This window comes from Amblyraja radiata, chromosome 1 (assembly GCF_010909765.2).
Source record: "Amblyraja radiata isolate CabotCenter1 chromosome 1, sAmbRad1.1.pri, whole genome shotgun sequence".
Classification (NCBI taxonomy): domain Eukaryota; kingdom Metazoa; phylum Chordata; class Chondrichthyes; order Rajiformes; family Rajidae; genus Amblyraja; species Amblyraja radiata.
In genome coordinates this window covers 181,611,984-181,639,924 of record NC_045956.1, presented here as the reverse complement: position 1 = coordinate 181,639,924, position 27,941 = coordinate 181,611,984, and the positions used below count along the sequence as shown (strand labels likewise).

General features: G+C 49.5%; 1 protein-coding gene across 1 annotated transcript in view; it reads right to left on the bottom strand.

Annotated features, from left to right (window-relative positions):
• Nucleotides 1-27,941, bottom strand: part of LOC116987271 (dysferlin-like) — a 168,503-nt gene that overhangs the window by 10,202 nt on the left and 130,360 nt on the right. Inside the window, exons 21-27 of the mRNA XM_033043200.1 lie at nucleotides 22,415-22,539; nucleotides 19,054-19,160; nucleotides 17,599-17,794; nucleotides 14,734-14,889; nucleotides 7,311-7,442; nucleotides 4,517-4,683; nucleotides 3,172-3,286 (exon numbers count right to left, since the gene is read on the bottom strand). Coding sequence (XP_032899091.1) covers nucleotides 3,172-3,286; nucleotides 4,517-4,683; nucleotides 7,311-7,442; nucleotides 14,734-14,889; nucleotides 17,599-17,794; nucleotides 19,054-19,160; nucleotides 22,415-22,539 — 998 coding nt within the window. The remainder of the gene's footprint in view (nucleotides 1-3,171; nucleotides 3,287-4,516; nucleotides 4,684-7,310; nucleotides 7,443-14,733; nucleotides 14,890-17,598; nucleotides 17,795-19,053; nucleotides 19,161-22,414; nucleotides 22,540-27,941) is intronic.

The following is a 27,941-nucleotide window of genomic DNA, read 5'->3' as shown; positions in this document are numbered from 1 at the left end:
ATAAAATACATTTTTATACCCAGCTCAGCTAGACTATTCCCATAAATAAGAACAATTATAAGAACAGCCCACCGAGTCCATATGCAAGGGGTGCCATTTTTCGGCCATTTTATCGTCCAAGCTATAGTTGGCCACAAAGGCCCGTTGCATCCGTCACCTCCATTCCCGTCTTCCCATGAATCACACAAACCAACCTCCCGGCCATTGACTCCATTTATACCTCACGCTGATCTATCTTTCCCTCCTAACCCCATTCTCCTGCCTTCTCCACATACCCCTTGCACCCACACTAATCAAGATTCTATCTATCCCTGCCTTCAAAATATCCACTGACTTGGCCTCCACAGCCGTCTGTGGCAAATAACTCCACAGATTCACCACCCTCTGATGAAATAAATGTCTCTTCATCTCTTTCGGAAAAGAACACTCTTTAAACCTGGGGCTATGACCTCTCGTCCGTGACTCCCCACTAGTGGAAACATCCTCTATCCTCATGGATCCTAGCGGACCCAAGTCCAAAGAGTCTTGGAACCTTTAACCAAAGGATCTCTTCAAAAAATTGGTAGATCCAACTATTTACAATATATATGAATGATTTAGATGATGAAATTAAAAGTAACACTTGCAAATTTGCAGATGACACAAATCTGGGTGGCAGTGTGAACTGCGAAGAGGATGCTAGGAGGTTGCAGGGTGACTTGGGCAGGTTGGGTGAGTGTGCAGATGCATGGCAGATGCAGTATAATGTAAATAAATGTGAGGTTATCCACTTTGGCGGCAAGAACAAGGAGGCAGATTATTATCTCAATGGTGTCTGATTAGGAAAAAGGGAGGTGCAACGAGACCTGGGTGTCCTTGTACATCAGTCACTGAAAGTAAATATGCAGGTACAGCAGGCAGTGGAGAAAGCTAATTGCATATTGGACTTCATAACAAGAGGATTTGAGTATAGGGGTAAAGATGTTCTTCTGCAGTTGTACAGGGCCCTGTTGAGACCACATCTGGAGTGTTGTGTACAGTTTTGGTCTCCAAATTTGAGGAAGGACATCCTTGTGATTGAGGCAGTGCAGCGTAGGTTCACGAGATTGATCCCTGGGATGGCGGGACTGTCATATGAGGAAAGATTCAAAAGACTAGGCTTGTATTGACTGGAGTTTAGAAGGATGAGGGGGGTTCTTAGAAAAACATGTAAAATTATAAAAGGACTGGACAAGTTAGATGCAGGAAAAACGTTTCCAATGTTGGGCGTGTCCAGAACCAGGGGCCACAGTCTAAGAATAAAGGAGAGGCCATTTAAAACTGCGATGAGAAAGTACTTTTTCACCCAGAGAGTTGTGAATTTGTGTAGTTCTCTGCCACAGAGGGCAGTGGAGGCCAAGTCACTGGATGGATTTAAAAGAGAGTTCGATAGAGCTCAAGGGGCTCGTGGAATCAAGGGATATGGGGAGAAGGCAGGCACGGGTTATTGATTGGGGATGATCAGCCATGATCACAATGAATTGCGGTGCTGGCTCGAAGGGCCGAATGGCCTCCTCCTGCACCTATTTTCTATGTTTCTACCCCTGGGAATGTTGCAGAACAAGGAGATCTCGGGAGAGATCATGTTCAAAAGTGATAGGAGTAGAATTAGGCCATTTGGCCCCTCAAGAGACAATGGACAATAGGTGCAGGAGGAGGCCATGCGGCCCTTCTAGCCAGCACCGCCATTCAATGTGATCATGGCTGATCATCCCCAACCAGTACCCCGTTCCTGCCTTCTTCCCATATCCCCTGATTCCGCTATTTTTAAGAGCCCTATCTAGCTCTCTCTTGAAAGCATCCAGAGAACCTGCCTCCACCGCCCTCTGAGGCAGAGAATTCCTCAGACTCACAACTCTCTGTGAGAAAAAGTGTTTCCTCGTCTCCGTTCTAAATGGCTTACCCCTTATTCTTAAACTGTGGACCCTGGTTCTGGACTCCCCCAACGTCGGGAACATGTTTCCTGCCTCTAGCGTGTCCAAGCCCTTAACAATCTTATATGTTTCAATGAGATCCCCTCTCATCCTTCTAAACTCCAGAGTGTACAAGCCCAGCAGCTCCATTCGTTCAGCATATGACAGTCCCGCCAAGTCTACTCCGCCATACACTCATGGCTGATCTATCTCTCCCTCCTAACGCCAATGTGGTCCCTAGGCAGGTGGGACTAGTGTAGATGGAGCATGTTGGCCGGTGTGGGCAAGTTGGGTCCATGGGGCGTTCTGCACATTGTGCATTGACCGAGCTGACTGTCCTCCTGCTTACACGCTGTTTGACTCGATGACTCTCTGGTGAGTCAGATGGGCAGGGTGGAGAAGAAGGCGCTTGGCACATTGGCCTTCATTGGGAACGGTACATTATGTGGTGGCACGGTGGCACAGCCAGTAACATAGAAACAGAAAATAGGTGCAGGAGGAGGCCATTCGGCCCTTCGAGCCAGCACCGCCATTCATTGTGATTATGGCTGATCGTCCCGTATCAATAACCCGTGCCTGCCTTCTCCCCATATCCCTTGACTCCACTAGCCCCTAGAGCTCTATCTAACTCTCTCTTAAATCCATCCAGTGACTTGGCCTCCACTGCCCTCTGTGGCAGGGAATTCCACAAATTCACAACTCTCTGGGTGAAAAAGTTTTTTCTCACCTCAGTCTTAAATGACCTCCCCTTTATTCTAAGACTATGGCCCCTAGTTCTGGACTCGCCCAACATTGGGAACATTTTTCCTGCAGTAGATTTGCCGCCTCACAGCACAAGGGACCCAGGTTCGATCCCGACTATGGGCGCTGTCTGGACGGAGTTTGCACAGTCTCCCCGTCCCCCTGCCTGGGTTTTCGCCGGGTTCTCCGGTTTCCGGTTTCGGTTCCCGAAACGTTGCCTATTTCCTTCGCTCCATAGATGCTGCTGCACCCGCTGAGTTTCTCCAGCATTTTTGCTTCCTTCGATTTTCCAGCATCTGCAGTTCCTTCTTAAACAGGCTTGTGGTTTAATTGGTTTCGGTAAAAGATTGTGAATTTCCCCTTGTGTGTAGGATAGTGCTAGTGTAAGGGGTGATCGCTGGTCAGCGCGGGCTCGGTGAGCCGAAGGGCCTGTTCCCGTGCGGTGTCTCTAAAGTCTAAGGTCTACAGAATTGTACCGTGTCTTCATGCGCTGACTTACGATGTCGGAGTAGGCGTCTGACATCTGGATCCACTGCCCGCCCGGCAGACGTAACTGGTTCTCAAACACCTCCTCCACGAAAGTCATGTGGCCCGCATCAACATCATACAGCAGACTGCAATCCAGAGCAACACCAGCGTTAGAGAGCAGAGACCACACACGCATGCACACACAGTGACTGGCCTGCCCATACACACACACACACACCACACACACAGAAAGCACACACACGCACACACACGCACGCACACACACACACTCACACACACATGCACACACACACACACACACATGCACACACACGCACACACACACACATAGCACACACATAGCACACACATAGCACACACGCGCACACACAGCACATACACAATACACATGTGTGCCTGCCCACACACACATGCACATGCACGCACACACACACACACACACACACATCACACACACACTACACATGTGTGCCTGCCCATATACACACACGCACACACACACAGCACACACACACGCACACACGCACACACACACACACACACACCGCATCCTTCACCAGCCCGTTACGTTATGCAGGGGGGGACAGGGCAAGCGGGGGGAGTGCTGTCTGAGTGAAATTCACACGGTGCAAAGCCAAGGTGATACAGACACACACCATGATGAACAGGAAGGTTGGTGCTGTAATTAAGGCGGCTAAAGCACAGTGTATGGTAAGTCCTTTAAAAGAGTGGGGAGGGAGGGGGGGAGGGAGGGAGAGCAGGGAGAAGGAGGGAGCCAACTTTTAAGAAGCCAGAGATACACGGCTGTGAAGCTTGGCGGACATTTAACATTACCGGTCGGTTATCCTTGGTTCTGAACACTACTGCCTACGTTTTTTTTTCCCAATGAGCCAATGAAATTCACCGGTCAGCACCGGCTACAACCTACGAGAACCTCCGACCTCCTGGCAACCCACTAGGACTTCCTGGTGACCCACCTTCGGCACGAGAATTCTCGCTACTCTCCGTGGCGGCTTCATTCTGGTCGCCGTTAATTTTTCAACTTGTTGTAAAAATTCGCGGGGGCGATCATAATGAGGCCGCGACTAGTTCCCCAGAATGCGGAAACTCCTCGCGACCACGCGGGCGACTCCCCGGCAACCACCCGCGAACTTGTGGCCACCGCATAGCCTCCTGCAGTCGCCTAAAAAGTTGCTTAAGAGCCCATTGCTTTCTCCACACGACCTTCCCCTCCACCTACTCCAGCATCTGAATGAATAATGAATGAAAGAATACGTTTATTGGCCAAGGATTCACATACAAGGAATTTGCCTTGGTGCTCTGCCCGCAAGTGACAATGACAAAATGATACTCACGTTTTCTCGGGACTGATGAACCAGTCCCCGGCCCAAGCCCAGCCTGTGGAAGGTCGGAAGGAGTCCTTAGGCAGCTTGATCTTTCCGGTGACGTTGGTGAATTTGGGGTATGTGAGGCCAGTCGTGCCCCAATTGCCCACCAGGGCCAGCTTGACCTGATTTTCATACTGTGGCCAAAAAAAAAATGTACTTCCGTCAGCGAGCCGAGACGTTTATTTTTTTGTATTTCATTTTCGAGATACAGCGCGGAAACAGGCCCTTTGGCCCACCGAGCCCGCACCGACCAGCGATCCCCGCACACTAACACTCTGAGGGACAATTTACACATGCACCAAGCCAATTAACCTGCAAACCTGCACGTCTTTGGAGTGTGGGAGGAAAATGAGAAAACCCACGCAGGTCACGAGGGGAGAAGGTACAAACTCCGTACAGACAGCACCCGTAGTCGGGATGGAACCCGGGTCTCTGGCGCTGCAAGCACTGTAAGGCAGAAACACTGTGCCACCGTGGTTTCTAACACTCACGATCGACACAAAAAGTAGGTTTCAGGCTGAAGGAGGGTCTCGACCCGAAAACATTCCACCCATTCCTTCTCTCCAGAGATTATGCCCGTCCCGCTGAGTTACTCCAGCTTTTTGTGTCTATCTTCAGTTTAAACCAGCATCTGCAGTTCCCTCCAACACATTCCAAAACCCAAGGATCTACATCAGTGAATTGGCGTGAAGGACAGACCAGGGCGGCACGGTGGCGCAGCGGTAGAGTTGCTGCCTTACAGCGCCGGAGATATGGGTTCGATCCTGACCACGGGCGCTGTCTGTACGGAGTCTGCACGTTCTCCCCGTGACCTGCGAGGGTTTTCTCCGGGTGCTCCGGTTTCCTCCCACACTCCAAAGGCGTGCAGGCCCAGTTTATAATTTTACCAAAGCCAATTAACCTACAAACCTGCACGTCTTTGGAGTGTGGGAGGAAACCGGAGCACCCGGAGAAAACCCACGCAGGTCACGTGGAGAACGTACAAACTCCGTACAGGCAGCACCCGTAGTCAGGATCGAACCTGTGTCTCTGGCGCTGTGAGGCAGCAACTCTACTGTTGCGCCACCGTGCCGATATTATTGAGGTGTACAAGATCATGCATGGCATGGATAAAGTGAACGCTCATAGTCTTTTTCCCAGGCAAGAGGATTCTAAAACGATAGGGCACAGGCTTAAGGTGAGAGGGGAGAGATTTAAGAAGGACCTCAGGGGGGCAACATTTTCACTCAGAGGTTAGTTCATATTTGGAATGAGCTACAGAAACAGATCCAATGAAGATTTTCAAAAGCATTTATCAAAATTATTACCACAATGTTTAAAATAAACCGTTGGACGGGTACATGGATAGGACAGGTTTGGAGAGATATGGGCCAAACGCACGCTGGTGGGGCTAGTGTAGCTGGGACATGTGTTGGCTGCTATGGGCAAGTTGGGCCGAAGTGCCTGTTTCCACGCTGTTTCACTGTGAGACCCCCTCCTTGAGTTGGATTGCTCTTCCAAGGAAGGGTTTAGAGGGCTATGGGCCAAGTGCCAACATACGGGACTGGCCCATGGTAGACATGGACGAGGTGGGCTGAATGGCTTGCTGACTCTATAACTCACTATCATCTGGTTTGAGCTACTGAGAGGTCCTCACTCTCCCCTTTCTGTCTTTATTTCAGGATTTCGCTGGTCACCAATACCCCGACCTTAGGGGTACTCGAACCCAAGGATGTGAGCTACGGGGAGAGGTTGAGTAGGCTAGGACTCTATTCCTTGGAGAGCAGGAGGATGAGGGGTGAACTCAGAGAGGGGTTCATAATCATGAGAGGAATAGGTCGGGCAGTTGGGGAGTCTCTCGCCCAGAGTTGGAGACCCAAGGATTAGAGGACACAGCTTTAAGGTGAGGGGGGGAAAGATACAATAGGTACCTGAGTGGCAACGTTTTTACACAAAGGGTGGTGGGTGTATGGAACAAGCTGCCAGAGGAGGTAGTTGAGGCAGGGACTGTCCCTGGAGAGTGGATGAGGAGGCGCTGGTCAGGCCGCATTTGGAATATCGGGAGCAGTTTTGGGCCCCATATCTGAGGAAGGATGTGCTGGCTCTGGAGAAGGTCCAGAGGAGGTTTACAAGAATGATCCCGGGAATGAGTGGGTTAACATATGATGAGCGTTTGTCGGCACTGGGCCTGTACTCGCTGGAGTTTAGAAGAATGAGGGTGGGGGGCGGACCTCATTGGAACGTACAGAATAGTGAAAGGCTTGGATAGAGTGGATGTGGAGAGGATGTTTCCACTAGTGGGAGAGTCTAGGACTAGAGGTCACAGCCTCAGAATTATAGGATGTTCTTTTAGGTAGGAGGAATTTCTTTAGTCAGAGGGTGTGGAATTCTTTGCCACAGAAGGCTTTGGAGGCCAAGTCAGTGGATATTCTTAAGGCAGAGATTGATAATTTCTGGTTAGTACGGGTGTCAGGGGTTATGGGGAGCAGGCAGGAGAATGGGGTTGGGTGGGAGAGATAGATTGAATGGCAGAATAGACTTGATGGGCCGAATGGCCTAATTCCATTCCTATCAATTAAGACCTTACGACCTATCGGAAGGTTGAGGAAGCAGTTAGACAGGTTCATGGACAGGACAGGTAAGGAGGGATGTTGGCCAAACGCGGGCAGGTGGGACTAGTGTGGTTGGGACATGTGGGCGAGTTGGGCCGAAGGGCCTGTTTCCACGCTGCGCGACGCTGCGATCCTCGCCCCGGTTGCTCCACGAGGCCGGTGGGACTCACGGTCTCGGCGAAGACGGACAGCTTGCCCTCGGTGAACTGGCTGAATTCCTTGCTGTCCGTGGCCATTCCGAGCCAGATCCTCACTCGAACCTGCGCCGGGATCTTGCCGATCTTGGAACCGCCTCTTGGGTGCTGGGGAGTGAAGAGGAGTAGGGCTGTAGACATTTAGCTCAGTGCATGCAGTACAGTAGACGCCCCAAGAGGAGTGTGTCCATCGAATATAGGAGCAAAGAGGTCCTTCTGCACTTGGTACAGGGCCCTAGTGAGACCACACCTGGAGTATTGTGTGCAGTTTTGGTCCCCTAATTTGAGGAAGGACATTCTTGCTATTGAGGGAATGCAGCGTAGGTTTACAAGGTTAATTCCCGGGATGGCGGAACTGTCATATGGTGAGAGAATGGAGCAGCTGGGCTTGTACACTCTGGAGTTTAGAAGGATGAGAGGATATCTTATTGAAACATATTGAAACCAAATTTCGTTTGAACCTCATGTGAGGTTCAAATGACAAATAAATGGTATTGTATTGTATTGTATTGTATTGTATTGTATTGTATTGTATTGTATTGTATTGTATTGTATTGTATAAGATTGTTAAGGGCTTGGACACGCTGGAAGCAGGAAACATGTTCCCGATGTTGGGGGAGTCCAGAACCAGGGGCCACAGTTTAAGAATAAGGAGTAAGCCATTTAGAACAGACGAGGAAACACTTGTTCTCACAGAGAGTGGTGAGTCTGTGGAATTCTCTGCCTCGGAGGGCGGTGGAGGCAGGTTCTCTGGATGCTTTCGAGAGAGAGCTAGATAGGTTTCTTAAAAATAGCGGAGTCAGGGGATATGGGGAGAAGGCAGGAACGGGGTACTGATTGTGGATGATCAGCCATGATCACATTGAATGGCGATGCTGGCTCGAAGGGCTGAATGGCCTCCTCCTGCACCTATTGTCTATTGTCTATTGTCTATTGTCTATTGTCCATGAGGAGGTGTTTCCATTGAGGGAGATACAAGCTCAGCCACATTATGGTCAGTACGACACCATAGGGCCAGCCCCACTTGCTGATTTTTTTCGGCGACTGCCGGCATCATTGACTGACGTATCAGGTCAAGATAAATTTTGCGGCGTGACGCGGCGTGACGACGTATTGACGCGCGCCGTTTTTTTCAAGTGTCGCGACATCTTTTTTGTCGCCGCTGGATTTTGAAATGTTCAAAATCTTTCGGCGACACTGATATGACGTCGGCGGTCGCCGAACAAAATCACCAAGTAGGTCAATAGATAATAGACAATAGACAACAGGTGCAGGAGTAGGCCATTCGGCCCTTCGAGCCAGCACCGCCATTCATTGTGATCATGGCTGATCATCCCCAATCAGTAACCCGTTCCTGCCTCCTCCCCATATCCTCTGACTCCGCTATCTTTATGAGCCTTATCAAGCTCTCCCTTGGAAGTATCCAGAGAACCAGCCTCCACCACCCTCTGAGGCAGGGAATTCCACAGACTCACAACTCTCTGTGTGAAAAAGTGTTTCCTCGTCTCCATTCTAAATGGCTGACACCTTATTTTTAATCTGTGGCCCCTGTTTCTGGACTCCCCCAACATCGGGAACATGTTTCCTGCCTCTAGTGTGTCCAAACTCTTAACAATCTTATATGTTTCAATGAGATCTCCTCTCATCCTTCTAAACTCCAGCGTGTACAAGCCCAGCTGCTCCATTCTTTCAGCATATGACAGTCCCGCCATCCCGGGAATTAATCTTGTAAACCTACGCTGCACTCCTTCAATAGCAAGAATGTCCTTCCTCAAATTAGGGGACCAAAACTGCACACAATACTCCAGGTGTGGTCTCACTAGGGCCCTGTACAACTGACATTGAGTTGTCATGTCAACTGTGTTTCTCATGGATGCTCCACCCGATGGATACACATGCGCTGTACAGGCCATGCAATCTAGTGAGGATAGTGGACAAATCATCCTCCACCATAATCCTCAACACTGGGACTCCACAAGGCTGCGTTCTCAGCCCCCATCTTTACCCCTTGTAAACCCACCACTGTGCAGCCGGGTACAAATCTAATTCAATTTACAAATTCACAGACGACAACACCATTGTGGGCCGGATATCAAATGATGATGAGACAGAGTACAGGGAGGAGATCAAGAACCTCGTGTCCTGGTGTCCAGACAACAACCTCTCTCTCAACGTCAGCAAGACAAAGGAGATAGTGATGGGCTTCAGGAAGTGAAGCGGTTCACACACCCCAGTCTGCATTGACGGCGCCTGAACATCGGGCCACCCGGGGCGGCGACTGCGGGTGCTAGGAAGGCCTCGACCACGAGTGAACATCTGGGAAGAACGGAGCGGAGGCTGGCTGGACTATGGTGCCTTCCTCACCTTGGTGCCACTGTGTTATGTTGTGTCGTGGACTTTCAGTGTTTGTGCTTTTTTTTTAATTCTATTTTATTTTTAATATGTTTTATTATTATTATTATTTATTTATTTTTATTTTTATGATACTGCCTATAAGGGAAATTCATTTCGTTGTCTCTAACTGAGACAATGACAATAAATTTGAATACAACAATACAACAATACAAATTGACGGCGCTGATGTAGAGATGGTTGAAAGCTTCACATTCCCAGGAGTCAATATCACCAACAACTTCTCCTGGACCACCCATACTGAAGCAACGACCAAGAAAGCACACCGACGCCTCTACTCCCTTACAAGGCTTAGAGAGTTCGGCATGTCCCCTACAACTCACACCAACCTCTACAGATGCGCCGCAGGAAGCATTATATCGGGATGCATCACAGCACGGTTTGGGAACAGCTCCATCCAAGACCGCAAGAAATTGCAGCGAATTGTGGACGCAGCCCAGACCATCACACAAACCAACCTCCCTTCCATTGACTCCATCTACACCTCACGCTGCCTCGGCAAGGCCAGCAGCATAATCATCCCTGGTCACTCCCTCTTCTCCCCTCTCCCATCGGGCAAGGGGTACAGAAGTGTGAAAACGCACACCTCCAGATTCAGGGACAGTTTCTTCCCAGCTGTTATCAGGCAACTGAACCATCCTCTCACCAACTAGAGAGCGGTCCTGAGCTACCATCTACCTCATTGGAGACCCTAATACTATCTTTTTCTGACTTTACTGGACTTTACCTTGCACTAAATGTTATTCCCTTATAAGTGACTAGTGGGGTACCGCAAGGCTCGGTGCTGGGACCGCAGCTATTTACAATATATATCAATGATTTAGATGAAGGGATTCAAAGTAACATCAGCAAATTTGCAGATGACACAAAGCTGGGTGGCAGTGTGAACTGTGAGGAGGATGCTATGAGAATGCAGGGTGACTTGGGCAGGTTGGGGGAGTGGGCAGATGCATGGCAGATGCAGTTTAATGTAGATTAATGTGAGGTTATCCAGTTCGGTAGCAAAAACAGGAAGGAAGATTACTATCTAAATGGTGTCACGTTGGGAAAAGGGGAAGTACAACGGAATCTGGGGGTCCTTGTACATCAGTCAATGAAAGTAAGCATGCAGGTACAGCAGGCAGTGAAGAAAGCGAATGGCATGTTGGCCTTCAAAACAAGAGGAATTAAGTAAAGAGGTCCTTCTGCAGTTGTGCAGGGCCCTAGTGAGACAACACCTGGAGTATTGTGTGCAGTTTTGGTCTCCAAATTTAAGGAAGGACATTCTTGCTATTGTGGGAGTGCAGCATAGGTTCACAAGGTTAATTCCCGGGATGGCGGGACTGTCATATGCTGAGAGAATGGAGCGGCTGGGCTTGTACACTCTGGAATTTAGAAGGATGAGAGGGCATCTTATTGAAACATATAAGATTATTAAGGGTTTGGGCACGCTTGAAGCAGGATACATGTTCCCGATGTTGGGGGAGTCCAGGACCAGGGGCCACAGTTTAAGAATAAGGGGTAAGCCATTTTGAACGGAGACGAGGAAACACTTTTTCACACAGAGAGTGGTGAGTCTGTGGAATTCTTTCCCTCAGAGGGCGGTGGAGGCCGGTTCTCTGGATACTTTCAAGAGAGAGCTAGATAGGCCTCTTTAAGATAGCGGAGTCAGGAGATATGGGGAGAAGGCAGGAATGGGGAACTGATTGGGGATGATCAGCCTTGATCACATTGAATGGTGGTGCTGGCTCGAAGGGCCGAATGGCCTACTTCTGCACCTATTGTCTATTGTCATGTATCTGTACACTGTAAATGGCTCGATTATAATCATGTATTGACTTTCTATTATCAACATATGAAGCAACAAAAGTTTTTCACTGTACCTGACACGTGACAATAAACTAAACATAGAAACATAGAAACATAGAAATTAGGTGCAGGAGTAGGCCATTCGGCCCTTCGAGCCTGCACCGCCATTCAATATGATCATGGCTGATCATCCAACTCAGTATCCCGTACCTGCCTTCTCTCCATATCCTCTGATCCCCTTAGCCACAAGGGCCACATCTAACTCCCTCTTAAATATAGCCAATTAACTGGCCTCGACTACCCTCTGTGGCAGGGAGTTCCAGAGATTCACCACTCTCTGTGTGAAAAAAGTTCTTCTCATCTCGGTTTTAAAGGATTTCCCCCTTATCCTTAAGCTGTGACCCCTTGTCCTGGACTTCCCCAACATCGGGAGCAATCTTCCTGCATCTAGCCTGTCCAACCCCTTAAGAATTTTGTAAGTTTCTATAAGATCCCCTCTCAATCTCCTAAATTCTAGAGAGTATAAACCAAGTCTATCCAGTCTTTCTTCATAAGACAGTCCTGACATCTCAGGAATCAGTCTGGTGAACCTTCTCTGCACTCCCTCTATGGCAATAATGTCCTTCCTCAGATTTGGAGACCAAAACTGTACGCAATACTCCAGGTGTGGTCTCACCAAGACCCTGTACAACTGCAGTAGAACCTCCCTGCTCCTATACTCAAATCCGATGGACTATACTCAATAAACTGAAACTGATGGACACAACTAAGAATGGACAACTCTCTCGACATGGCACACTTTTTGTCATCCTTAAGATGTCTCTTGGTTGTATTTTCTACCTGACCCTCTCTGTTCCCCGCTCCCTCTCCTTCCTCAAGTCCACTTTCTTATAACAAATGTAAAGCACTTTGGCCAACGAGAGTTGTTTTTTTAAATGTGCTATGTAAATAAATGTGACTTGACGTGACTGACTTTCTCTTTGTTTTCCTCCACAGCCCCTGCCTGACCTGCTGAACATTACCCGAAACATGACTTTCTCTTGAAGTCAGATTTCCAGCAACTGCGCTGTTTTGCTTTTGATACCCAGAGCTGCTGGTCACTGAGTGGCTACCCACTCCGCAATGGCCCAGTGAGATCACACTGTGACAGGTCGTCAGTATTCCAGCGGGAAGAACAAGGGATGCATCTCCCCCTGTGGGAACACCTGCTAATGGGCACAACGCTCAATGGCCTCATTCCCAATGGGGACACTGCCCGAATGGACACACTCCCCGAGTGAACACACTCCACAATGGACACATTTTAGCCCCACACTCCTGATATTTGGGCACCCAGTACAGAGGGGGGAAGGTTGGGAGGGAAGGTGGGATCTCCCTGTCCGTCTGCTCTTGGGCCTGGCTAAGATGGCCATTGGCAGGTCCAGGCAGCGGGCAGTCAACGGCTGCACCAGGGTTGACTGCCTGCCCCTCATCCGGGCCTACGTCCGTGCTTGCGTGTCCCTAGAGAGGGAACACGCAGTGTACACGAGGACTCTGGAGGCCTTCCGTCAACGCTGGTCCCCGCGGGAGGTCGAATGTATTATTGATAAAAATGTTAATATTTTAATTTGATAACTTTGTTTGTAAAATGCCAATATAGGCATTCTCTGATCGTGTTACTACTTTGTATTTTTGTTTGTTCTGAATAAAAGCATTTTGTATGGGGAAAATAAAAATGGACACACTCCCCAATGGACCCATTCCCAATGGACACACTCCCCAATGGACACACTCCCAATGGACACATTCACCAATGGACACACTCCCCAATGGACACACTCCCCAATGGACACACTCCCCAATGGACACACTTCCCAATGGACACATTCCCCAATGGACCCATTCCCAATGGACACACTCCCCAATGGACACACTCCCCAATGGACACACTCCCCAATGGACACACTTCCCAATGGACACACTCCCCAATGGACACACTTCCCAATGGACACACTCCCCAATGGACACTCCCCAATGGACACACTCCCCAATGGACCCATTCCCAATGGACACACTCCCCAATGGACACACTCCCCAATGGACACTCCCCAATGGACACACTCCCCAATGGACCCATTCCCAATGGACACACTCCCCAATGGACACACTCCCCAATGGACCCATTCCCAATGGACACACTCCCCAATGGACACACTCCCCAATGGACCCATTCCCAATGGACACACTCCCCAATGGACACGCTCCGCAATGGACACACTTCCCAATGGACACACTCCCCAATGGACACACTCCCCAATGGACCCATTCCCAATGGACACACTCCCCAATGGACACGCTCCCCAATGGACACACTCCCCAATGGACACACTGCCCAATGGACACACTGCCCAATGGACACACTCCCAATGGACACATTCCCAATGGACACACTCCCAATAGACACATTCCCAATGGACACACTCCCAATGGACACACTCCCAATGGACACACTCCCCAATGGACACACTTCCCAATGGACACACTTCCCAATGGACACACTCCCAATGGACACACTCCCAATGGACACACTCCCCAATGGACACACTTCCCAATGGACACACTCCCCAATGGACACACTCCCCAATGGACACACTTCCCAATGGACACACTCCCAATGGACACATTCACACACTCCCAATGGACACACTTCCCAATGGACACACTCCCAATGGACACACTTCCCAATGGACACACTTCTCAATGGACACACTTCCCAATGGACACACTCCCAATGGACACACTTCCCAATGGACACACTTCACCAATGGACACATTTCTCAATGGACACACTCCCCAATAGACACATTCCCAATGGACATTCCCAATGGACACATTCCCCAATAGACACATTCCCCAATAGACACATTCCCCAATGGACACATTCCCCAAATAGACACACTCTCCAACATACACACTCTCCAACACACACACTCCCCAATGGACATTCCCAATGGACACATTCCCCAATGGACACACTCCCCAGCACACACACTCCCCAATGGACACAATCCCCAACACACACACTCCCCAATGGACACTCCCCAAACACACATTCCCCATGGGCACACTCCCCAATGGAAAACTCCCAATGGACACACTCCCAATGGACACCATTCAATGGACACAGCACCATCCCCACCGAGTGCCACCAGCCTCTCACCTTGAGGTAGATGGTCTGCAAGGCTCCGCAGTGTTTACCGTGACAGCTGGGACTTCTCCTGGAGTAGAGGACCTCGTGAGCAGGAATCCGATGGTAGGCGATCCTTCGGTCTCCTTGGAGCATCCAGACCACAATGTCAGGCAGACTGTTCTGGGGCTACGAGAGAGAAACAGATCAGTCCACTCACCCCTACACAGTGGCTCAGCAACACCCTCTTCCCCTCTGACATCCTCAGGGCAGCTTCAGTTCAACAGTTTCAGGGTCCCCTCCTCGTCTCCTTTCTGAAAGTACTTCCTTTTATTCTGCTCAGTCCGCAATAACCAACCTGATCTCCCGGTGGCTCAGCACTTCAACTCCCCCTCCCATTCCCATTCCAACCTTTCAGTCCTGGGCCTCCTCCATGGCCAGAGTGAGTCCCACCGCAAATTGGAGGAGAAGCATCACATATTTCAATAGACAATAGACAATAGGTGCAGGAGTAGGCCATTCGACCCTTCGAGCCAGCACCGCCATTCACTGTGATCATGGCTGATCATCCCTAATCCATACCCCGTTCCTGCCTTCTCCCCATATCCCCTGACTCTGCTATCTTTAAGAGCCCTATCTACCTCTCTCTTGAAAGCATCCAGAGAACCGGCCTCCACCGCCCTCTGAGGCAGAGAATTCCACAAGCTCACCACTCTCTGTGAGAAAAAGTGTTTCCTCGTCTCCGTTCTAAATGGCTTACTCCTTATTCTTAAACTGTGGCCCCTGGTTTTGGAACATCGGGAACATGTTTCCTGCCTCTAGTGTGTCCAAGCCCTTAACAATCTTATATGTTCCAATGAGATTCCCTCTCATCCTTCTAAACTCCAGAGTGTACAAGCCCACCTGCTCCATCCTCTCAGCATATGACAGTCCCGCCATCCCGGGAATTAACCTTGTAAACCTATGCTGCACTCCCTCAATAGCAAGAATGTCCTTCCTCAAATTAGGGGACCAAAACTGCACACAATACCCCAGGTGAGGTCTCACTAGGGCCCTGTACAACTGCAGAAGGACCTCTTTGCTCCTATACTCAACTCCTCTTGTTATAAAAACCAACATGCCATTCGCTTTCTTCACTGCCTGCTGTACCTGCATGCTTACTTTCATAGACTGATGTACAAGGACCCCCAGATCCCATTGTACTTCCCCTTTTCCCAACTTGACGCCATTTAGATAGTAATCTGCCTTCCTGTTTTTGCTACCAAAGTGGATAACCTCACATTTATCCTCATTTATTTCTGCTATCTTTATTTCCGGTACCTTTAAGAGCCCTATCTAGCTCTCTCTTGAAAGTATCCAGAGAACCAGCCTCCACCGCCCTCTGAGGCAGATAATTCCAGACTCAATCTGTGAGAAAAACTGTTTCCTCGTCTACGTTCTAAATGACCTACCCCTTATTCTTAAACTGTGGCCGCTGGTTCTGGACTACCCCAACACTGGGAACAAGTTTGGAGATTGGAAAAGAGGAATGGTGGGTGCTGGAATGGGGGTGTATTTAGGTAGGGGACAGAGAAGAGAGGGCGGAGAAAGGGTTGCAACGTTTAAAAATAATTTAGACAGGTACATGGGTAGGACAGGTTTAGAGGGATATGGCAGGCTGGTGGGACTAGTGTAGATGGGACATGTTGGCCGGTGTGGGCAAGTTGGGCCGAAGGACCTGTTTACATGCTGTGTGACTCTGTGACCCTTTGAGTGTGTGATGGGATGGCGTAGAGCAGGGGTTGGCAACCTTGTTCTGCATCGGGGCCATGTTCTGCATGCCTGTGAGTGGATGGCGGGCCACATCTATCACGTGTACACGTGGATCCCGCCCCTCCGAGGACGCCACTCATACTCGCTCGTCCCCGGCCTATTGGCAACCCCCGATGCCGAACAAAGATCATAGAGCGGATCTCGACGGTGAAACCCAGACACAGAAGGTGCGCGGCCGTGCCGGCGGCTTTGCGCGGGATGCGGTACAGCCAGAGCTCGGCACTGATGTTGGAGGAGTCCAGAACCAGGGGCCACAGTTTAAGAATAAGCGGTAAGCCATTTAGAACGGAGACGAGGAAACACTTTTTCACACAGAGAGTGGTGAGTCTGTGGAATTCTCTGCCTCAGAGGGCGGTGGAGGCCGGTTCTCTGGATACTTTCAAGAGAGAGCTAGATAGGGCTCTTAAAGATAGTGGAGTCAGGGGATATGGGGAGAAGGCAGGAACGGGGTCCTGATTGGGGATGATCAGCCATGACATAGGGACGACAGATGGCACAATGGGCTAAGTGTTCGGCTGGCAACCGGAAGGTAGCCGGTTCGAATCCCGCTTGGAGTGCATACTGTCGTTGTGTCCTTGGGCAAGACACTTCACCCACCTTTGTCTGTGTGTGAATGTGTGTGAATGTGTGTGAGTGATTGGTGGTGGTCGGAGGGGCCGTAGGCGCAGATTGGCAGCCACGCTTCCGTCAGTCTGCCCCAGGGCAGCTGTGGCTACAGAAGTAGCTTACCACCACCGAGTGTGACTGAGGAGTGAATGAATAATGCGATGTAAAGCGCCTTGAGTATTAGAAAGGCGCTATATAAATCCCATCCATTATTATTATTATTATGATCACATTGAATGGCGGTGCTGGCTCGAAGGGCCGAATGGCCTACTCCTGCACTTATTGTCTATTGTCTATTGAGAGTGTGTGTGTGTGTGTGTGTGTGTGTGTGTGCGTGTGCATGCGTGTGCGTGTGTGTGTGCGTGTGTGTACGTGTGCGTGTGCGTATGTGTGTGCGTGTGCGTGTGTGTGTGTGTTGATGGCTCCATCCAGACGTCCTGCCCCACCGGCCCATGGTGTGTGAGTTCAGGACACACTCACCTCCTCTGCCATGGACCTCAGCCTCTCCAGCCAGTCCTCAGCCTGGTCCAGGGTGGGTTGCAGCTCCCTCCGCTCCCCGTGCTTCAGGCGCTCGGCCGCCTGGCGGATCTGCTGCAGGTTGGTGACGCGGAAGCGGTGGATGTGACCGTCCAGGCAGGTGGCCGTTGGGATCGCCGTGATGTCGGGCAGGGGCAGGCTGCAACGGGGAGACGAGAGAGGGCGGTGGACATGGGTTACAACTTCCCGTACAACGTTCAAATGGGTACAAGTATACAAAGGACATTTATTATCACATACACCAATGCTGTAGTGAAATTTGACTTACCATTGCAGCACACAAATAAAGATAAGACACAACATTAAAGAAATTAACAATAAACATAAAAACACCCCCACCCCCACAATGGTTCCCACTGTGAGCGAAGGCACAAAGCCCAGTCCAGAAGGCCAAATGGGGCGAGAGAGACATGGAGGGGGCACGGTGGTGCAGCGGTAGAGTTGCTGCCTCACAGCGCCAGAGACCCGGGTTCCATCCTGATTACGGGTGCTGCCTGTACGGAGTTTGGACGTTCTCCCCGTGACCTGCGTGGGTTTTCTCCCTGTGCTCCGGTTTCCTCCCACACTCCAAAGACGTACAGGTTTGTAGGTTAATTGGCTCGGTGTAAATTGTCCCCAGTGTGTGTAGGATAGTGTTAGTGTGCGGGGATCGGTGGCTCCGCGCAGTATCTCTAAACTAAACTAAACTCCTCTGGCAGCTCGTTCCATAAACCCACCACCCTTTGTGTGAAGGAGTAACCCTGCAGTTTATAGACAATAGACAACAGGTGCAGGAGTAGGCCATTCGGCCCTTTGAGCCAGCACCGTCATTCAATGTGATCATGGCTGATCATCCCCAATCAGTACCCCGTTCCTGCCATCTCCCCATATCCCCTGACTCCGCTATCTTTAAGAGCCCTATATCAAGAATGAAGAGAACCGGCCTCCACCGCCCTCTGAGGCAGAGAATTCCACAGACTCACCGCTCTCTGTGTGAAAAAGTGTGTCCTGTCCTCCGTTCTAAATGGCTTACCCCTTATTCTTAAACTGTGGCCCCTGGTTCTGGACTCCCCCAACTATTAAATCATTTCTATTAAACTATTACTGTTTAATTATTAAATCATCACTGTTAAATCATTCTCCCCTTCACCTTAAACCTATGTCCTCTGGTCCTCGATTCCCCTACTCTGGGCAAGAGACTCTGTGCATCTACCCGATCTATTCCTCTCATGATTTTGTACACCTCGATAAGATCACCCCTCATCCTCCTGCGCTCCATGGAACAGAGACCCAGCCTGCTCAACCTCTCCCTGTAGCTCAAGGCCCTCGAGTCCTGGCAACATGCTCGTAAATCTTCGCCGGGCCCTCTCCAGGTGAAAGGATGGGACAATGCAGTGAGTGGAATTGCGTGTGGGCTACCTGCAGTCAGCGATGACCTGGTCGATCATCTCCTCCACCTTGGCCTCCACTTCACTCTCAGGACTCTTGGCTTTGATGGCGAGGTGGACCTGCTCGAGGCTGGATTCCTACAGACGGGAAAGCAAGTCGTGTCAGTTGAACAGAACAAGCCCAACCATGGACTGTTTACCCTCCTACCATCCGGGGGAGGTGCTACAGGTATCTCCGTTGCCGGACCAGCAGGTCCAGGAACAGCTTCTTCCCTGCGGCTGTTACATTGCTCAATACTGTACCTCGGTGACTGCCAATCACCCCCCCCCCCCCGGACACTCCTCCCACCAGGTAAAGCACTATGACTGTATGCATGTAAATAGATTTATTTATTGCTCATATTCTATGTCGCTCTTCCAGGGAGATACTAACTGCATTTCATTGTCTCTGTACTGTACACTGACAATGACAATAAAGTTGAATCTGAATCTGAATCTGAATCTGAATCTGAAGCGCAAACTGGGTAAAGTACTGCAGTAACTCAACGGATTAGGCAGCATCTCTGGAGAACATCAGGGAGTCATAGTGATACAGTGTGGGAACAGGCCAACTTGGCCACGCCGGCTAACAATGTCCCAGCTACACTAGTCCCATTAGCCTGCATTTAGTCGGTGCTGGGTGGAAGGGCTGAATGGCCAACTCCTGCACCTGTTGTCTATTGTCTGAGAACTACATATGCTCCACTCTGCAGGGATGCAAGATGCAGCACACAACGCCACAGGAGACCCTTCTTCCCTGCGGCTATCAAACTGTAAAACCTCCCCCTTCTGTTGTGGGGTAGACTGAGACTGACTCCCCCACCCCCCCCCCCCACCCCCCCCCCCCCCCCACCCCCCCCCCCCCCCCCCCCCCCCCCCGCCCACTCCACCTCACCCCCCAATCTTTGCACATCCCCAATCCTTTCCACTTGTCACTTTAATTTCATCTATCTTATGCTTGCTATTGAGGGAGTGCAGCGTAGATTCACCAGGTTAATTCCCGGGATGGCGGGACTGTCATATGCTGAGAGAATGGACCAGCTGGGCTTGTACACTCTGGAGTTTAGAAGGATGAGAGGGCATCTTATTGAAACATATAAGATTATTAAGGGTTTGGACAAGCTAGAGGCAGGAAACATGTTCCCGATGTTGGGGGTCCAGAACCAGGGGCCACAGTTTAAGAATGAGGGGTAAGCCATTTAGAACAGAGATGAGGAAACACTTTTTCACACAGAGAGTGGTGAGTCTGTGGAATTCTCTGCCTCAGAGGGCGGTGGAGGCCGGTTCTCTGGATACTTTCAAGAGAGAGCTAGATAGGGCTCTTTAAAATAGCGGAGTCAGGGGATACGGGGAGAAGGCAGGAACGGGGTACTGATTGGGGATGATCAGCCATGATCACATTGAATGGGGGTGCTGGCTTGACCACCTCGGGACTCCGCACGGCACGTCATTCACACGCATGCACAAACACACGCACACGCGAGTGAGGATGCAGAGTGACTTGGACAGGTTGGGTGAGTGGGCAGATGCATGGCAGAAGCAGTTTAATGTGGTTAAATGTGAGGTTATCCACTTTGGTAGCAAAAACAGGAAGGCAGATTATTATCTAAATTACGTCAAGTTGGGAAAAGGGGAAGCACAACGGGATCTGGGGGATCCTTGTTCATCAGTCTATGAAAGTAAGCATGCAGGTACAGCAGGCAGTGAAGAAAGTGAATGGCATGTTGGCATTCATAACAAGAGGAGTTGAGTATAGGAGCAAAGAGGTCCTTCTGCAGTTGTACAGGGCCCTAGTGAGACCACACCTGGAGTACTGTGTGCAGTTTTGGTCCCCTAATTTGAGGAAGGACATTTTTGCTATTGAGGGAGTGCAGCGTAGGTTCACCAGGTTAATTCCCGGGATGGCGGGACTGTCATATGCTGAGAGAATGGAGCGTCTGGGCTTGTACACTCTGGAGTTTAGGATGAGAGGGCATCTCATTGAAACATATAAGATTATTAATGGTTTGGACACGCCAGAGGCAGGAAACATGTTCCCGATGTTGGGGGAGTCCAGAACCAGGGGCCACAGTTTAAGAATAAGGGGTAAGCCATTTAGAACGGAGAAGAGGAAAAAATATTTCACACAGAGAGTTGTGAGTCTGTGAAATTCTCTGCCTCAGAGGGCAGTGGAGACCGGTTCTCTGGATACTTTCAAGAGAGAGCATGATAGAGCTCTTAAAGATAGTGAAGTCAGGGGATATGGGGAGAAGGCAGAAACGGGGTACTGATTGTGGATGATCAACCATGATCACATTGAATGGCGGTGCTGGCTCGAAGGTCTGAATGGCCTACTCCTGCACCTATTTCCTATTGTCTGTTGTATCTCCATGTTCTCCAGAGATGCTGCCTGACCCGCTGAGTTACTCCAGCACTCTGTGAAACGTCACCTATCCATGTTCTCCACAGATGCTGCCTGACCCGCTGAGTTACTCCAGCACTCTGAGAAACGTCACATATCGGTCGGTTTGTACTTGCTAGAATTTAGAAGATTGAGGGGGGATCTTATAGAAACTTACAAAATTCTTAAGGGGTTGGACAGGCTAGATGCAGGAAGATTGTTCCCGATGTTGGGGAAGTCCAGAACAAGGGGTCACAGTTTAAGGATAAAGGGGAAATCGTTTAGGACCGAGATGAGGAAAACTTTTTTCACACAGAGAGTGGTGAATATCTGGAATTCTCTCCCGCAGAAGGTAGTTGAGGCCAGTTCATTGGCTATATTTAAGGGGGAGTTAGATGTGGCCCTTGTGGCTAAAGGGATCAGGGGGTATGGAGAGAAGGCAGGTACAGGATACTGTTGGATGATCAGCCATGATCATATTGAATGGCGGTGCAGGCTCGAAGGGCCGAATGGCCTACTCCTGCACCTATTTTCTATGTTTCTATGTTTCTATGTTTCTATCCTTGTTCTCCACAGATGCTGCCTGACCCGCTGAGTTACTCCAGCACTTTGTGAAACGTCACCTATCCATGTTCTCCACAGATGCTGCCTGACCTGCTGAGTTATTCCAGCACTGTGAAACGCCACCTATCCATGTTCTCCACAGATGCTGGGCCAGATCATGGTCGTAGAGGAGAATAGCAGGAGGAATCACAGAGGGGGAGTCCATCGACTCCATCTACACCTCACGCTGCCTCAGCAAGGCCAGCAGCATCATCAAGGACCAGTCTAACCCCCGGCCACCCTCTTCTCCCCTCGGGCAAAAGGTGCAGAAGTTTGTCCTGGGACAAATAAAGTTGTATGGCATGGTCTGGTATGGCTTGGTATTTTCCCTGGGCATCTATACAGCGCGGGAGGAGGGGGCCACACTCACCAGTCTGTCCACAGCGAGGAGCAGTATATTCAATGCGTCGATCCTGTAGCTAATGTCCTCCCAGTAGGATGACAACACCACCACTGGCTTGACGTTAGCCCACGGCAGGTAGTAGTAGTGGCAGCCTGGGAAGGTTCCAGAACAATCAGTGAGGGTCCCCGCTGCACAAATTCGAAGCTCTTCCCCCCTCTCTCTTTCCATCCCTCTCTCCCTCCCTCCCTCCCTCTTTCTCTCCCTCCCCCTCCCTCTCCCCCCCTCTCTCCCTCCCTCCCTCTCCCTCTCTCCCTCCTCTCTCTCTCCCTCTCTCCCTCCCCCCCTCCCTCCCTCACTCACTCCTTCTCTCCCTCCCTCTCTCCCTCCCTCCTTCTCTCCCTCCCTCTCTCCCTCCCTCCCTCCCTCTCTCCATATAACCATATAACAATTACAGCACGGAAACAGGCCATCTCGGCCCTTCTAGTCCGTGCCGAACACTTATTCTCCCCTAGTCCCATCTACCTGCACTCAGACCATAACCCTCCATTCCTTTCCCGTCCATATACCTATCCAATTTATTTTTAAATGATAAAATCGAACCTGCCTCCACCACTTCCACTGGATGCTCATTCCACACAGCTACCACTCTCTGAGTAAAGAAGTTCCCCCTCATGTTACCCCTAAACTTCTGTCCCTTAATTCTCAAGTCATGTCCTCTTGTTTGAATCTTCCCTACTCTCAGTGGGAAAAGCTTATCCACGTCAACTCTGTCTATCCCTCTCATCATTTTAAAGACCTTATCAAGTCCCCCCTTAACCTTCTGCGCTCCAAAGAATAAAGACCTAACTTGTTCAACCTTTCTCTGTAACTTAGTTGCTGAAACCCAGGCAACATTCTAGTTGAACAATCCTTGACTGACTTCATCCACTTCACCACCAACTTCCATCCGGCACTCCAATACACCTGGACCATTTCCGACACTTCCCTACCATTCCTTGACCTCACCATCTCCATCGCAGGGGACAGACTTCTGACCGACATACACTAAAAACTAACTGACTCACATGGCTATCTGGACTACACGTCTTCCCACCCTGCCCCCTGTAAAGACTCCATCCCCTACTCCCAATTCCTCCGCCTACGCCGCATCTACGCCCAGGATGAGACATTCCATACCAGGGCATCGGAAATGTCCTCGTTCTTCAAGGAACGGGGATTCCCCTCCGCCACCATAGATGAGGCTCGCACCAGGGTCTCATCCATACCCCGCTCTCTCTCCCCATCCCCGCACTCGCAACAAGGGCAGAGTCCCCCTAGTCCTCACCTTTTACCCCACCAGCCGGCAAATACAACACAGTAATCCTCCGCCATTTCCGCCATCTCCAACGTGACCCCACCACTCGCCACATCTTACCATCTCCCCCTATGTCTGCCTTCCGCAAAGACCGCTCCCTCTGCAACTCCCTTGTCAATTCTTCCCTTCCCTCCCGTACCACCCCCTCCCCGGGCACTTTCCGTTGCAACCGCAAGAAATGCAACACCTGTCGCTTCACCTCCCCCTCGACTCCATTCAAGGACCCAAGCAGTCGTTCCAGGTGCGACAAAGGTTCACCTGTATCTCCTCCAACCTCATCTACTGCATCCGCTGCTCTAGATGTCAGCTGATTTACATCGGGGAGACTATGCGGAGGTTGGGCGATCGTTTCGCCGAACACCTCCACTCAGTCCGCAATAACCTGCCTGAACTCCCGGTGGCTCAGCACTTCAACTCCCCCTCCCATTCCCAATCCGACCTCTCTGTCCTGGGTCTCCTCCATTGCCAGAGTGAGCAACACCGGAAATTGGAGGAACAGCACCTCATATTCCGTCTGGGTTGTTTGCGTCCGGATGGCATGAACGTTGAATTCTCCCAATTTTGCTAGCCCTTGCTGTCGCCTCCCCTTCCTTAACCCTCGAGCTGTCTCCTCCCATCCCCCAGCCCTCGGGCTCCTCCTCCTCCCTTTTTCCTTCCTTCTCCCCCCCACCCCCCATCAGTCTGAAGAAGGGTTTTGGCCCGAAACGTCGCCTATTTCCTTCGCTCCATAGATGCTGCTGCACCCGCTGAGTTTCTCCAGCATTTTTGTGTACCTTCGATCTTCCAGCATCTGCAGTTCCTTCTTGAACATTCTAGTAAATCTCCTCTGTACTCTCTCTATTTTGTTGACATCCTTCCTATAATTAGGCGACCAAAATTGTACACCTATACGCCAGAATTGGCCTCACCAATGCCTTGTACACATTTAACATTACATCCCAACTTCTATAATCAATGCTCTGATTTATAAAGGCCAGATAAAGCTTTCTTTACCACCCTATCTACATGAGATTCCACCTTCAGGGAACTGTGCACAGTTATTTTTAGATCCCTCTGTTCAACTGCATTCCTCAATTCACTACCATTTACCATGTACGTCCTATTTTGATTTGTCCTGCCAAGATGTAGCACCTCACACTTATCAGCATTAAACTCCATCTGTCATCTTTCACTCCACTCTTCCAAATGGCCTAAATCTCTCTGTAGACTTTGGAAATCTACTTCATCATCCACAACACCACCTCTTAGTATCATCTGCATACTTACTAATCCAATTTACCACACCATCATCCAGATCACTGATGTACATGACAAAAAACAGTGGACCCAACACAGATCCCTGTGGCACCCCACTAGTCACCGGCCTCCAACCTGACAAACAGCCATCCACCATTACTCTCTGGCATCTCCCATTCAGCCACTGTCGAATCCATCTTGCTACTCCTGCATTTATACCCAACAATTGAACCTTCTTAACCAACCTCCCATGAGGAACCTTGTCAAAGGCCTTACTGAAGTCCATATAGACAAGATCCACTGCTTTACCCTCATCAATTTCCAGAGTAACCTCTTCAAAAAATTCAAGAAGATTAGTCAAACATGACCTTCCAGGCACAAATCCATGTTGACTGTTCCTAATCAGACCCTGTTTATCCAGATGCTTATATATATTATCTCTAAGTATCCTTTCCATTAATTTGCCCACCACTGACGTCAAACTAACAGGTCTATAATTGCTAGGTTTACTCTTAGAACCCTTTTTAAACAATGGAACAACATGCGCAGTACGCCAATCCTCCGGCACTATTCCCATTTCTAATGACAATTGAAATATTTCTGTCATAGCCCCTGCTATTTCTACACTAACTTCCCTCAATGTCCTATGGAATATCCTGTCAGGACCTGGAGACTTATCCACTTTTATATTTTTCAAAAGTGTCAGTACTTCCTCTTCTTTGAATCTCATAGTTTCCATAGCTACTCTACTTGTTTCCCTTACCTCACATAATTCAATATCCTTCTCCTTGGTGAATACCGAAGAAAAGAAATTGTTCAATATCTCCCTCATCTCTTTTGGCTCTGCAGATAGCTGTCCACTCTGACTCTCTAATGGACCAATTTTATCCCTCGTTATCCTTTTGCTATTAATATAGCTGTAGAAACCCTTTGGATTTACTTTCATCTTACTTGCCAAAGCAACCTCATATCTTCTTTTAGCTTTTCTAATTTCTTTCTTAAGATTCTTTTTACATTCTTTATACTCCTCAAGCACCTCATTTACTCCATGCTGCCTATAATTATTGTAGATCTCTCTCTTTATCCGAACCAAGTGTCCAATTTCCCTTGAAAACCATGGCTCTTTCCACTTTTTACTATTTCCTTTCAACCGAACAGGGACATAAAGATTTTGTACTCTTAAAATGTCATCTTTAAATGTCCTCCATTTCTCTTCCACATCTTTCCCATCAAACAAAATGTCCCAATTCACTCCTTTTAAATCCTTTCGCATCTCCTCAAAGTTAGCCTTTCTCCAATCAAAAATCTCAACCCTAGGTCCAGTTCTGACCCTCTCCATAATTATATTGAAACTAATGGTATTGTGATCACTGGACCCGAACTGTTCCCTCCCTCCTTCTCTCCCACCCTCTCTCCCTCCCTCTCTCCCTCCAGCTCCCCCTGAGAAGGTTCTAGAACAATCAGTGAGGGTTCCTGCTGCACAAACATGATCCTCTTCCTCCCTCCATCCCTCCATCCATCCGTCCCATCCCTCCATTAGAAGGATGAGAGGAGATCTCATTGAAACATATAAGATTGTTAAGGATTTGGACACGCTAGAGGCAGGAAACATGTTCCTGATGTTGGGGGAGTCCAGAACCAGGGGCCACAGTTTAAGAATAAGTGGTAAGCCATTTAGAATGGAGACGAGGAAACACTTTTTCTCACAGAGAGTGGTGAGTCTGTGGAATTCTCTGCCTCAGAGGGCGGTGGAAGCCAGTTCTCTGGATGCTTTCAATAGAGAGCTAGATAGGGCTCTTAAAGATAGCGGAGTCAGGGGATATGGGGAGAAGGCAGGAACAGGGTATTGATTGGGAATGATCAGCCATGATCGCCTTGAATGGCGGTGCAGGCTCGAAGGGCCGAATGGCCTACTCCTGCACCTATTTTCTATTGTCTATTGACTATTGTTCATCATTCCCTACCTCCATCCCTCCATCTCTCTCTCCAACCATCCATCCATTCCTCCTTCCCTCCCTCCCACCCCCACCTCCCTCCACATCTACCCAATCATCCCTTCTCCTCTCCTCTCCCATCAGGCTGAAGATACAGCTCCTCGTATTTCGCTTGAGCAGCTTTCAACAAAGTGGTAAGTATCTTGATATCTCTAACTTCTGTATTAACGGTATCTGGGGGTCCTTGTTCATCAGTCTATGAAAGTAACCATGCAGGCACAGCAGTGAAGAAAGCGAATGGCATGTTGGCCTTTATAAGAAGAGGAGTTGAGTATAGAAGCAAAGACGTCCTTCTGCAGTTGTACAGAGCCCTAATGAGACCACACCTGGAGTATTGTGTGCAGTTTTGGTCCCCTAATTTGAGGAAGGACATTCTTGCTATTGAGGGAGTGCAGCGTAGGTTCACCAGGTTAATTTCCGGGATGGCCGGGCTGTCATATGCTGGGAGAAAGGAGCGGCTGGGCTTGTACACTCTGGAGTTTAGAAGGATGAGAGGGTATCTTATTGAAACATATATGATTGTTAAGGGTTTGGACACGCTAAAGGCAGGAAACATGGTCCTGATGTTGGGGAAGTCCAGAACTAGGGGCCACAGTTTAAGAATAATCCCTGGGATGGCGGGACTGTCTAATGAGGAAAGATTGAAAAGACTAGGCTTGTATTCACTGGAGTTTAGAAGGATGAGGGGTGTTCTTATAGAAACATATAAAATTATAAAAGTACTGGACAAGCTAGATGCAGGAAAAATGTTCCCGATGTGAGGTGAGTCCAGAACCATCGGCCACAGTCTTAGAATAAAGGGGAGGTCATTTAAGACTGAGGTGAGAATTTTTTTTTCCACCCAGTGAATTTGTGAAATTCCCTGCCACAGAGGGCAGTGGAGGCCAAATCACTGGATGGATTTAAGAGAGAGTTAGATAGAGCTCTAGGGGCTAGTGGAGTCAAGGGATATGGGGAGAAGGCAGGCATG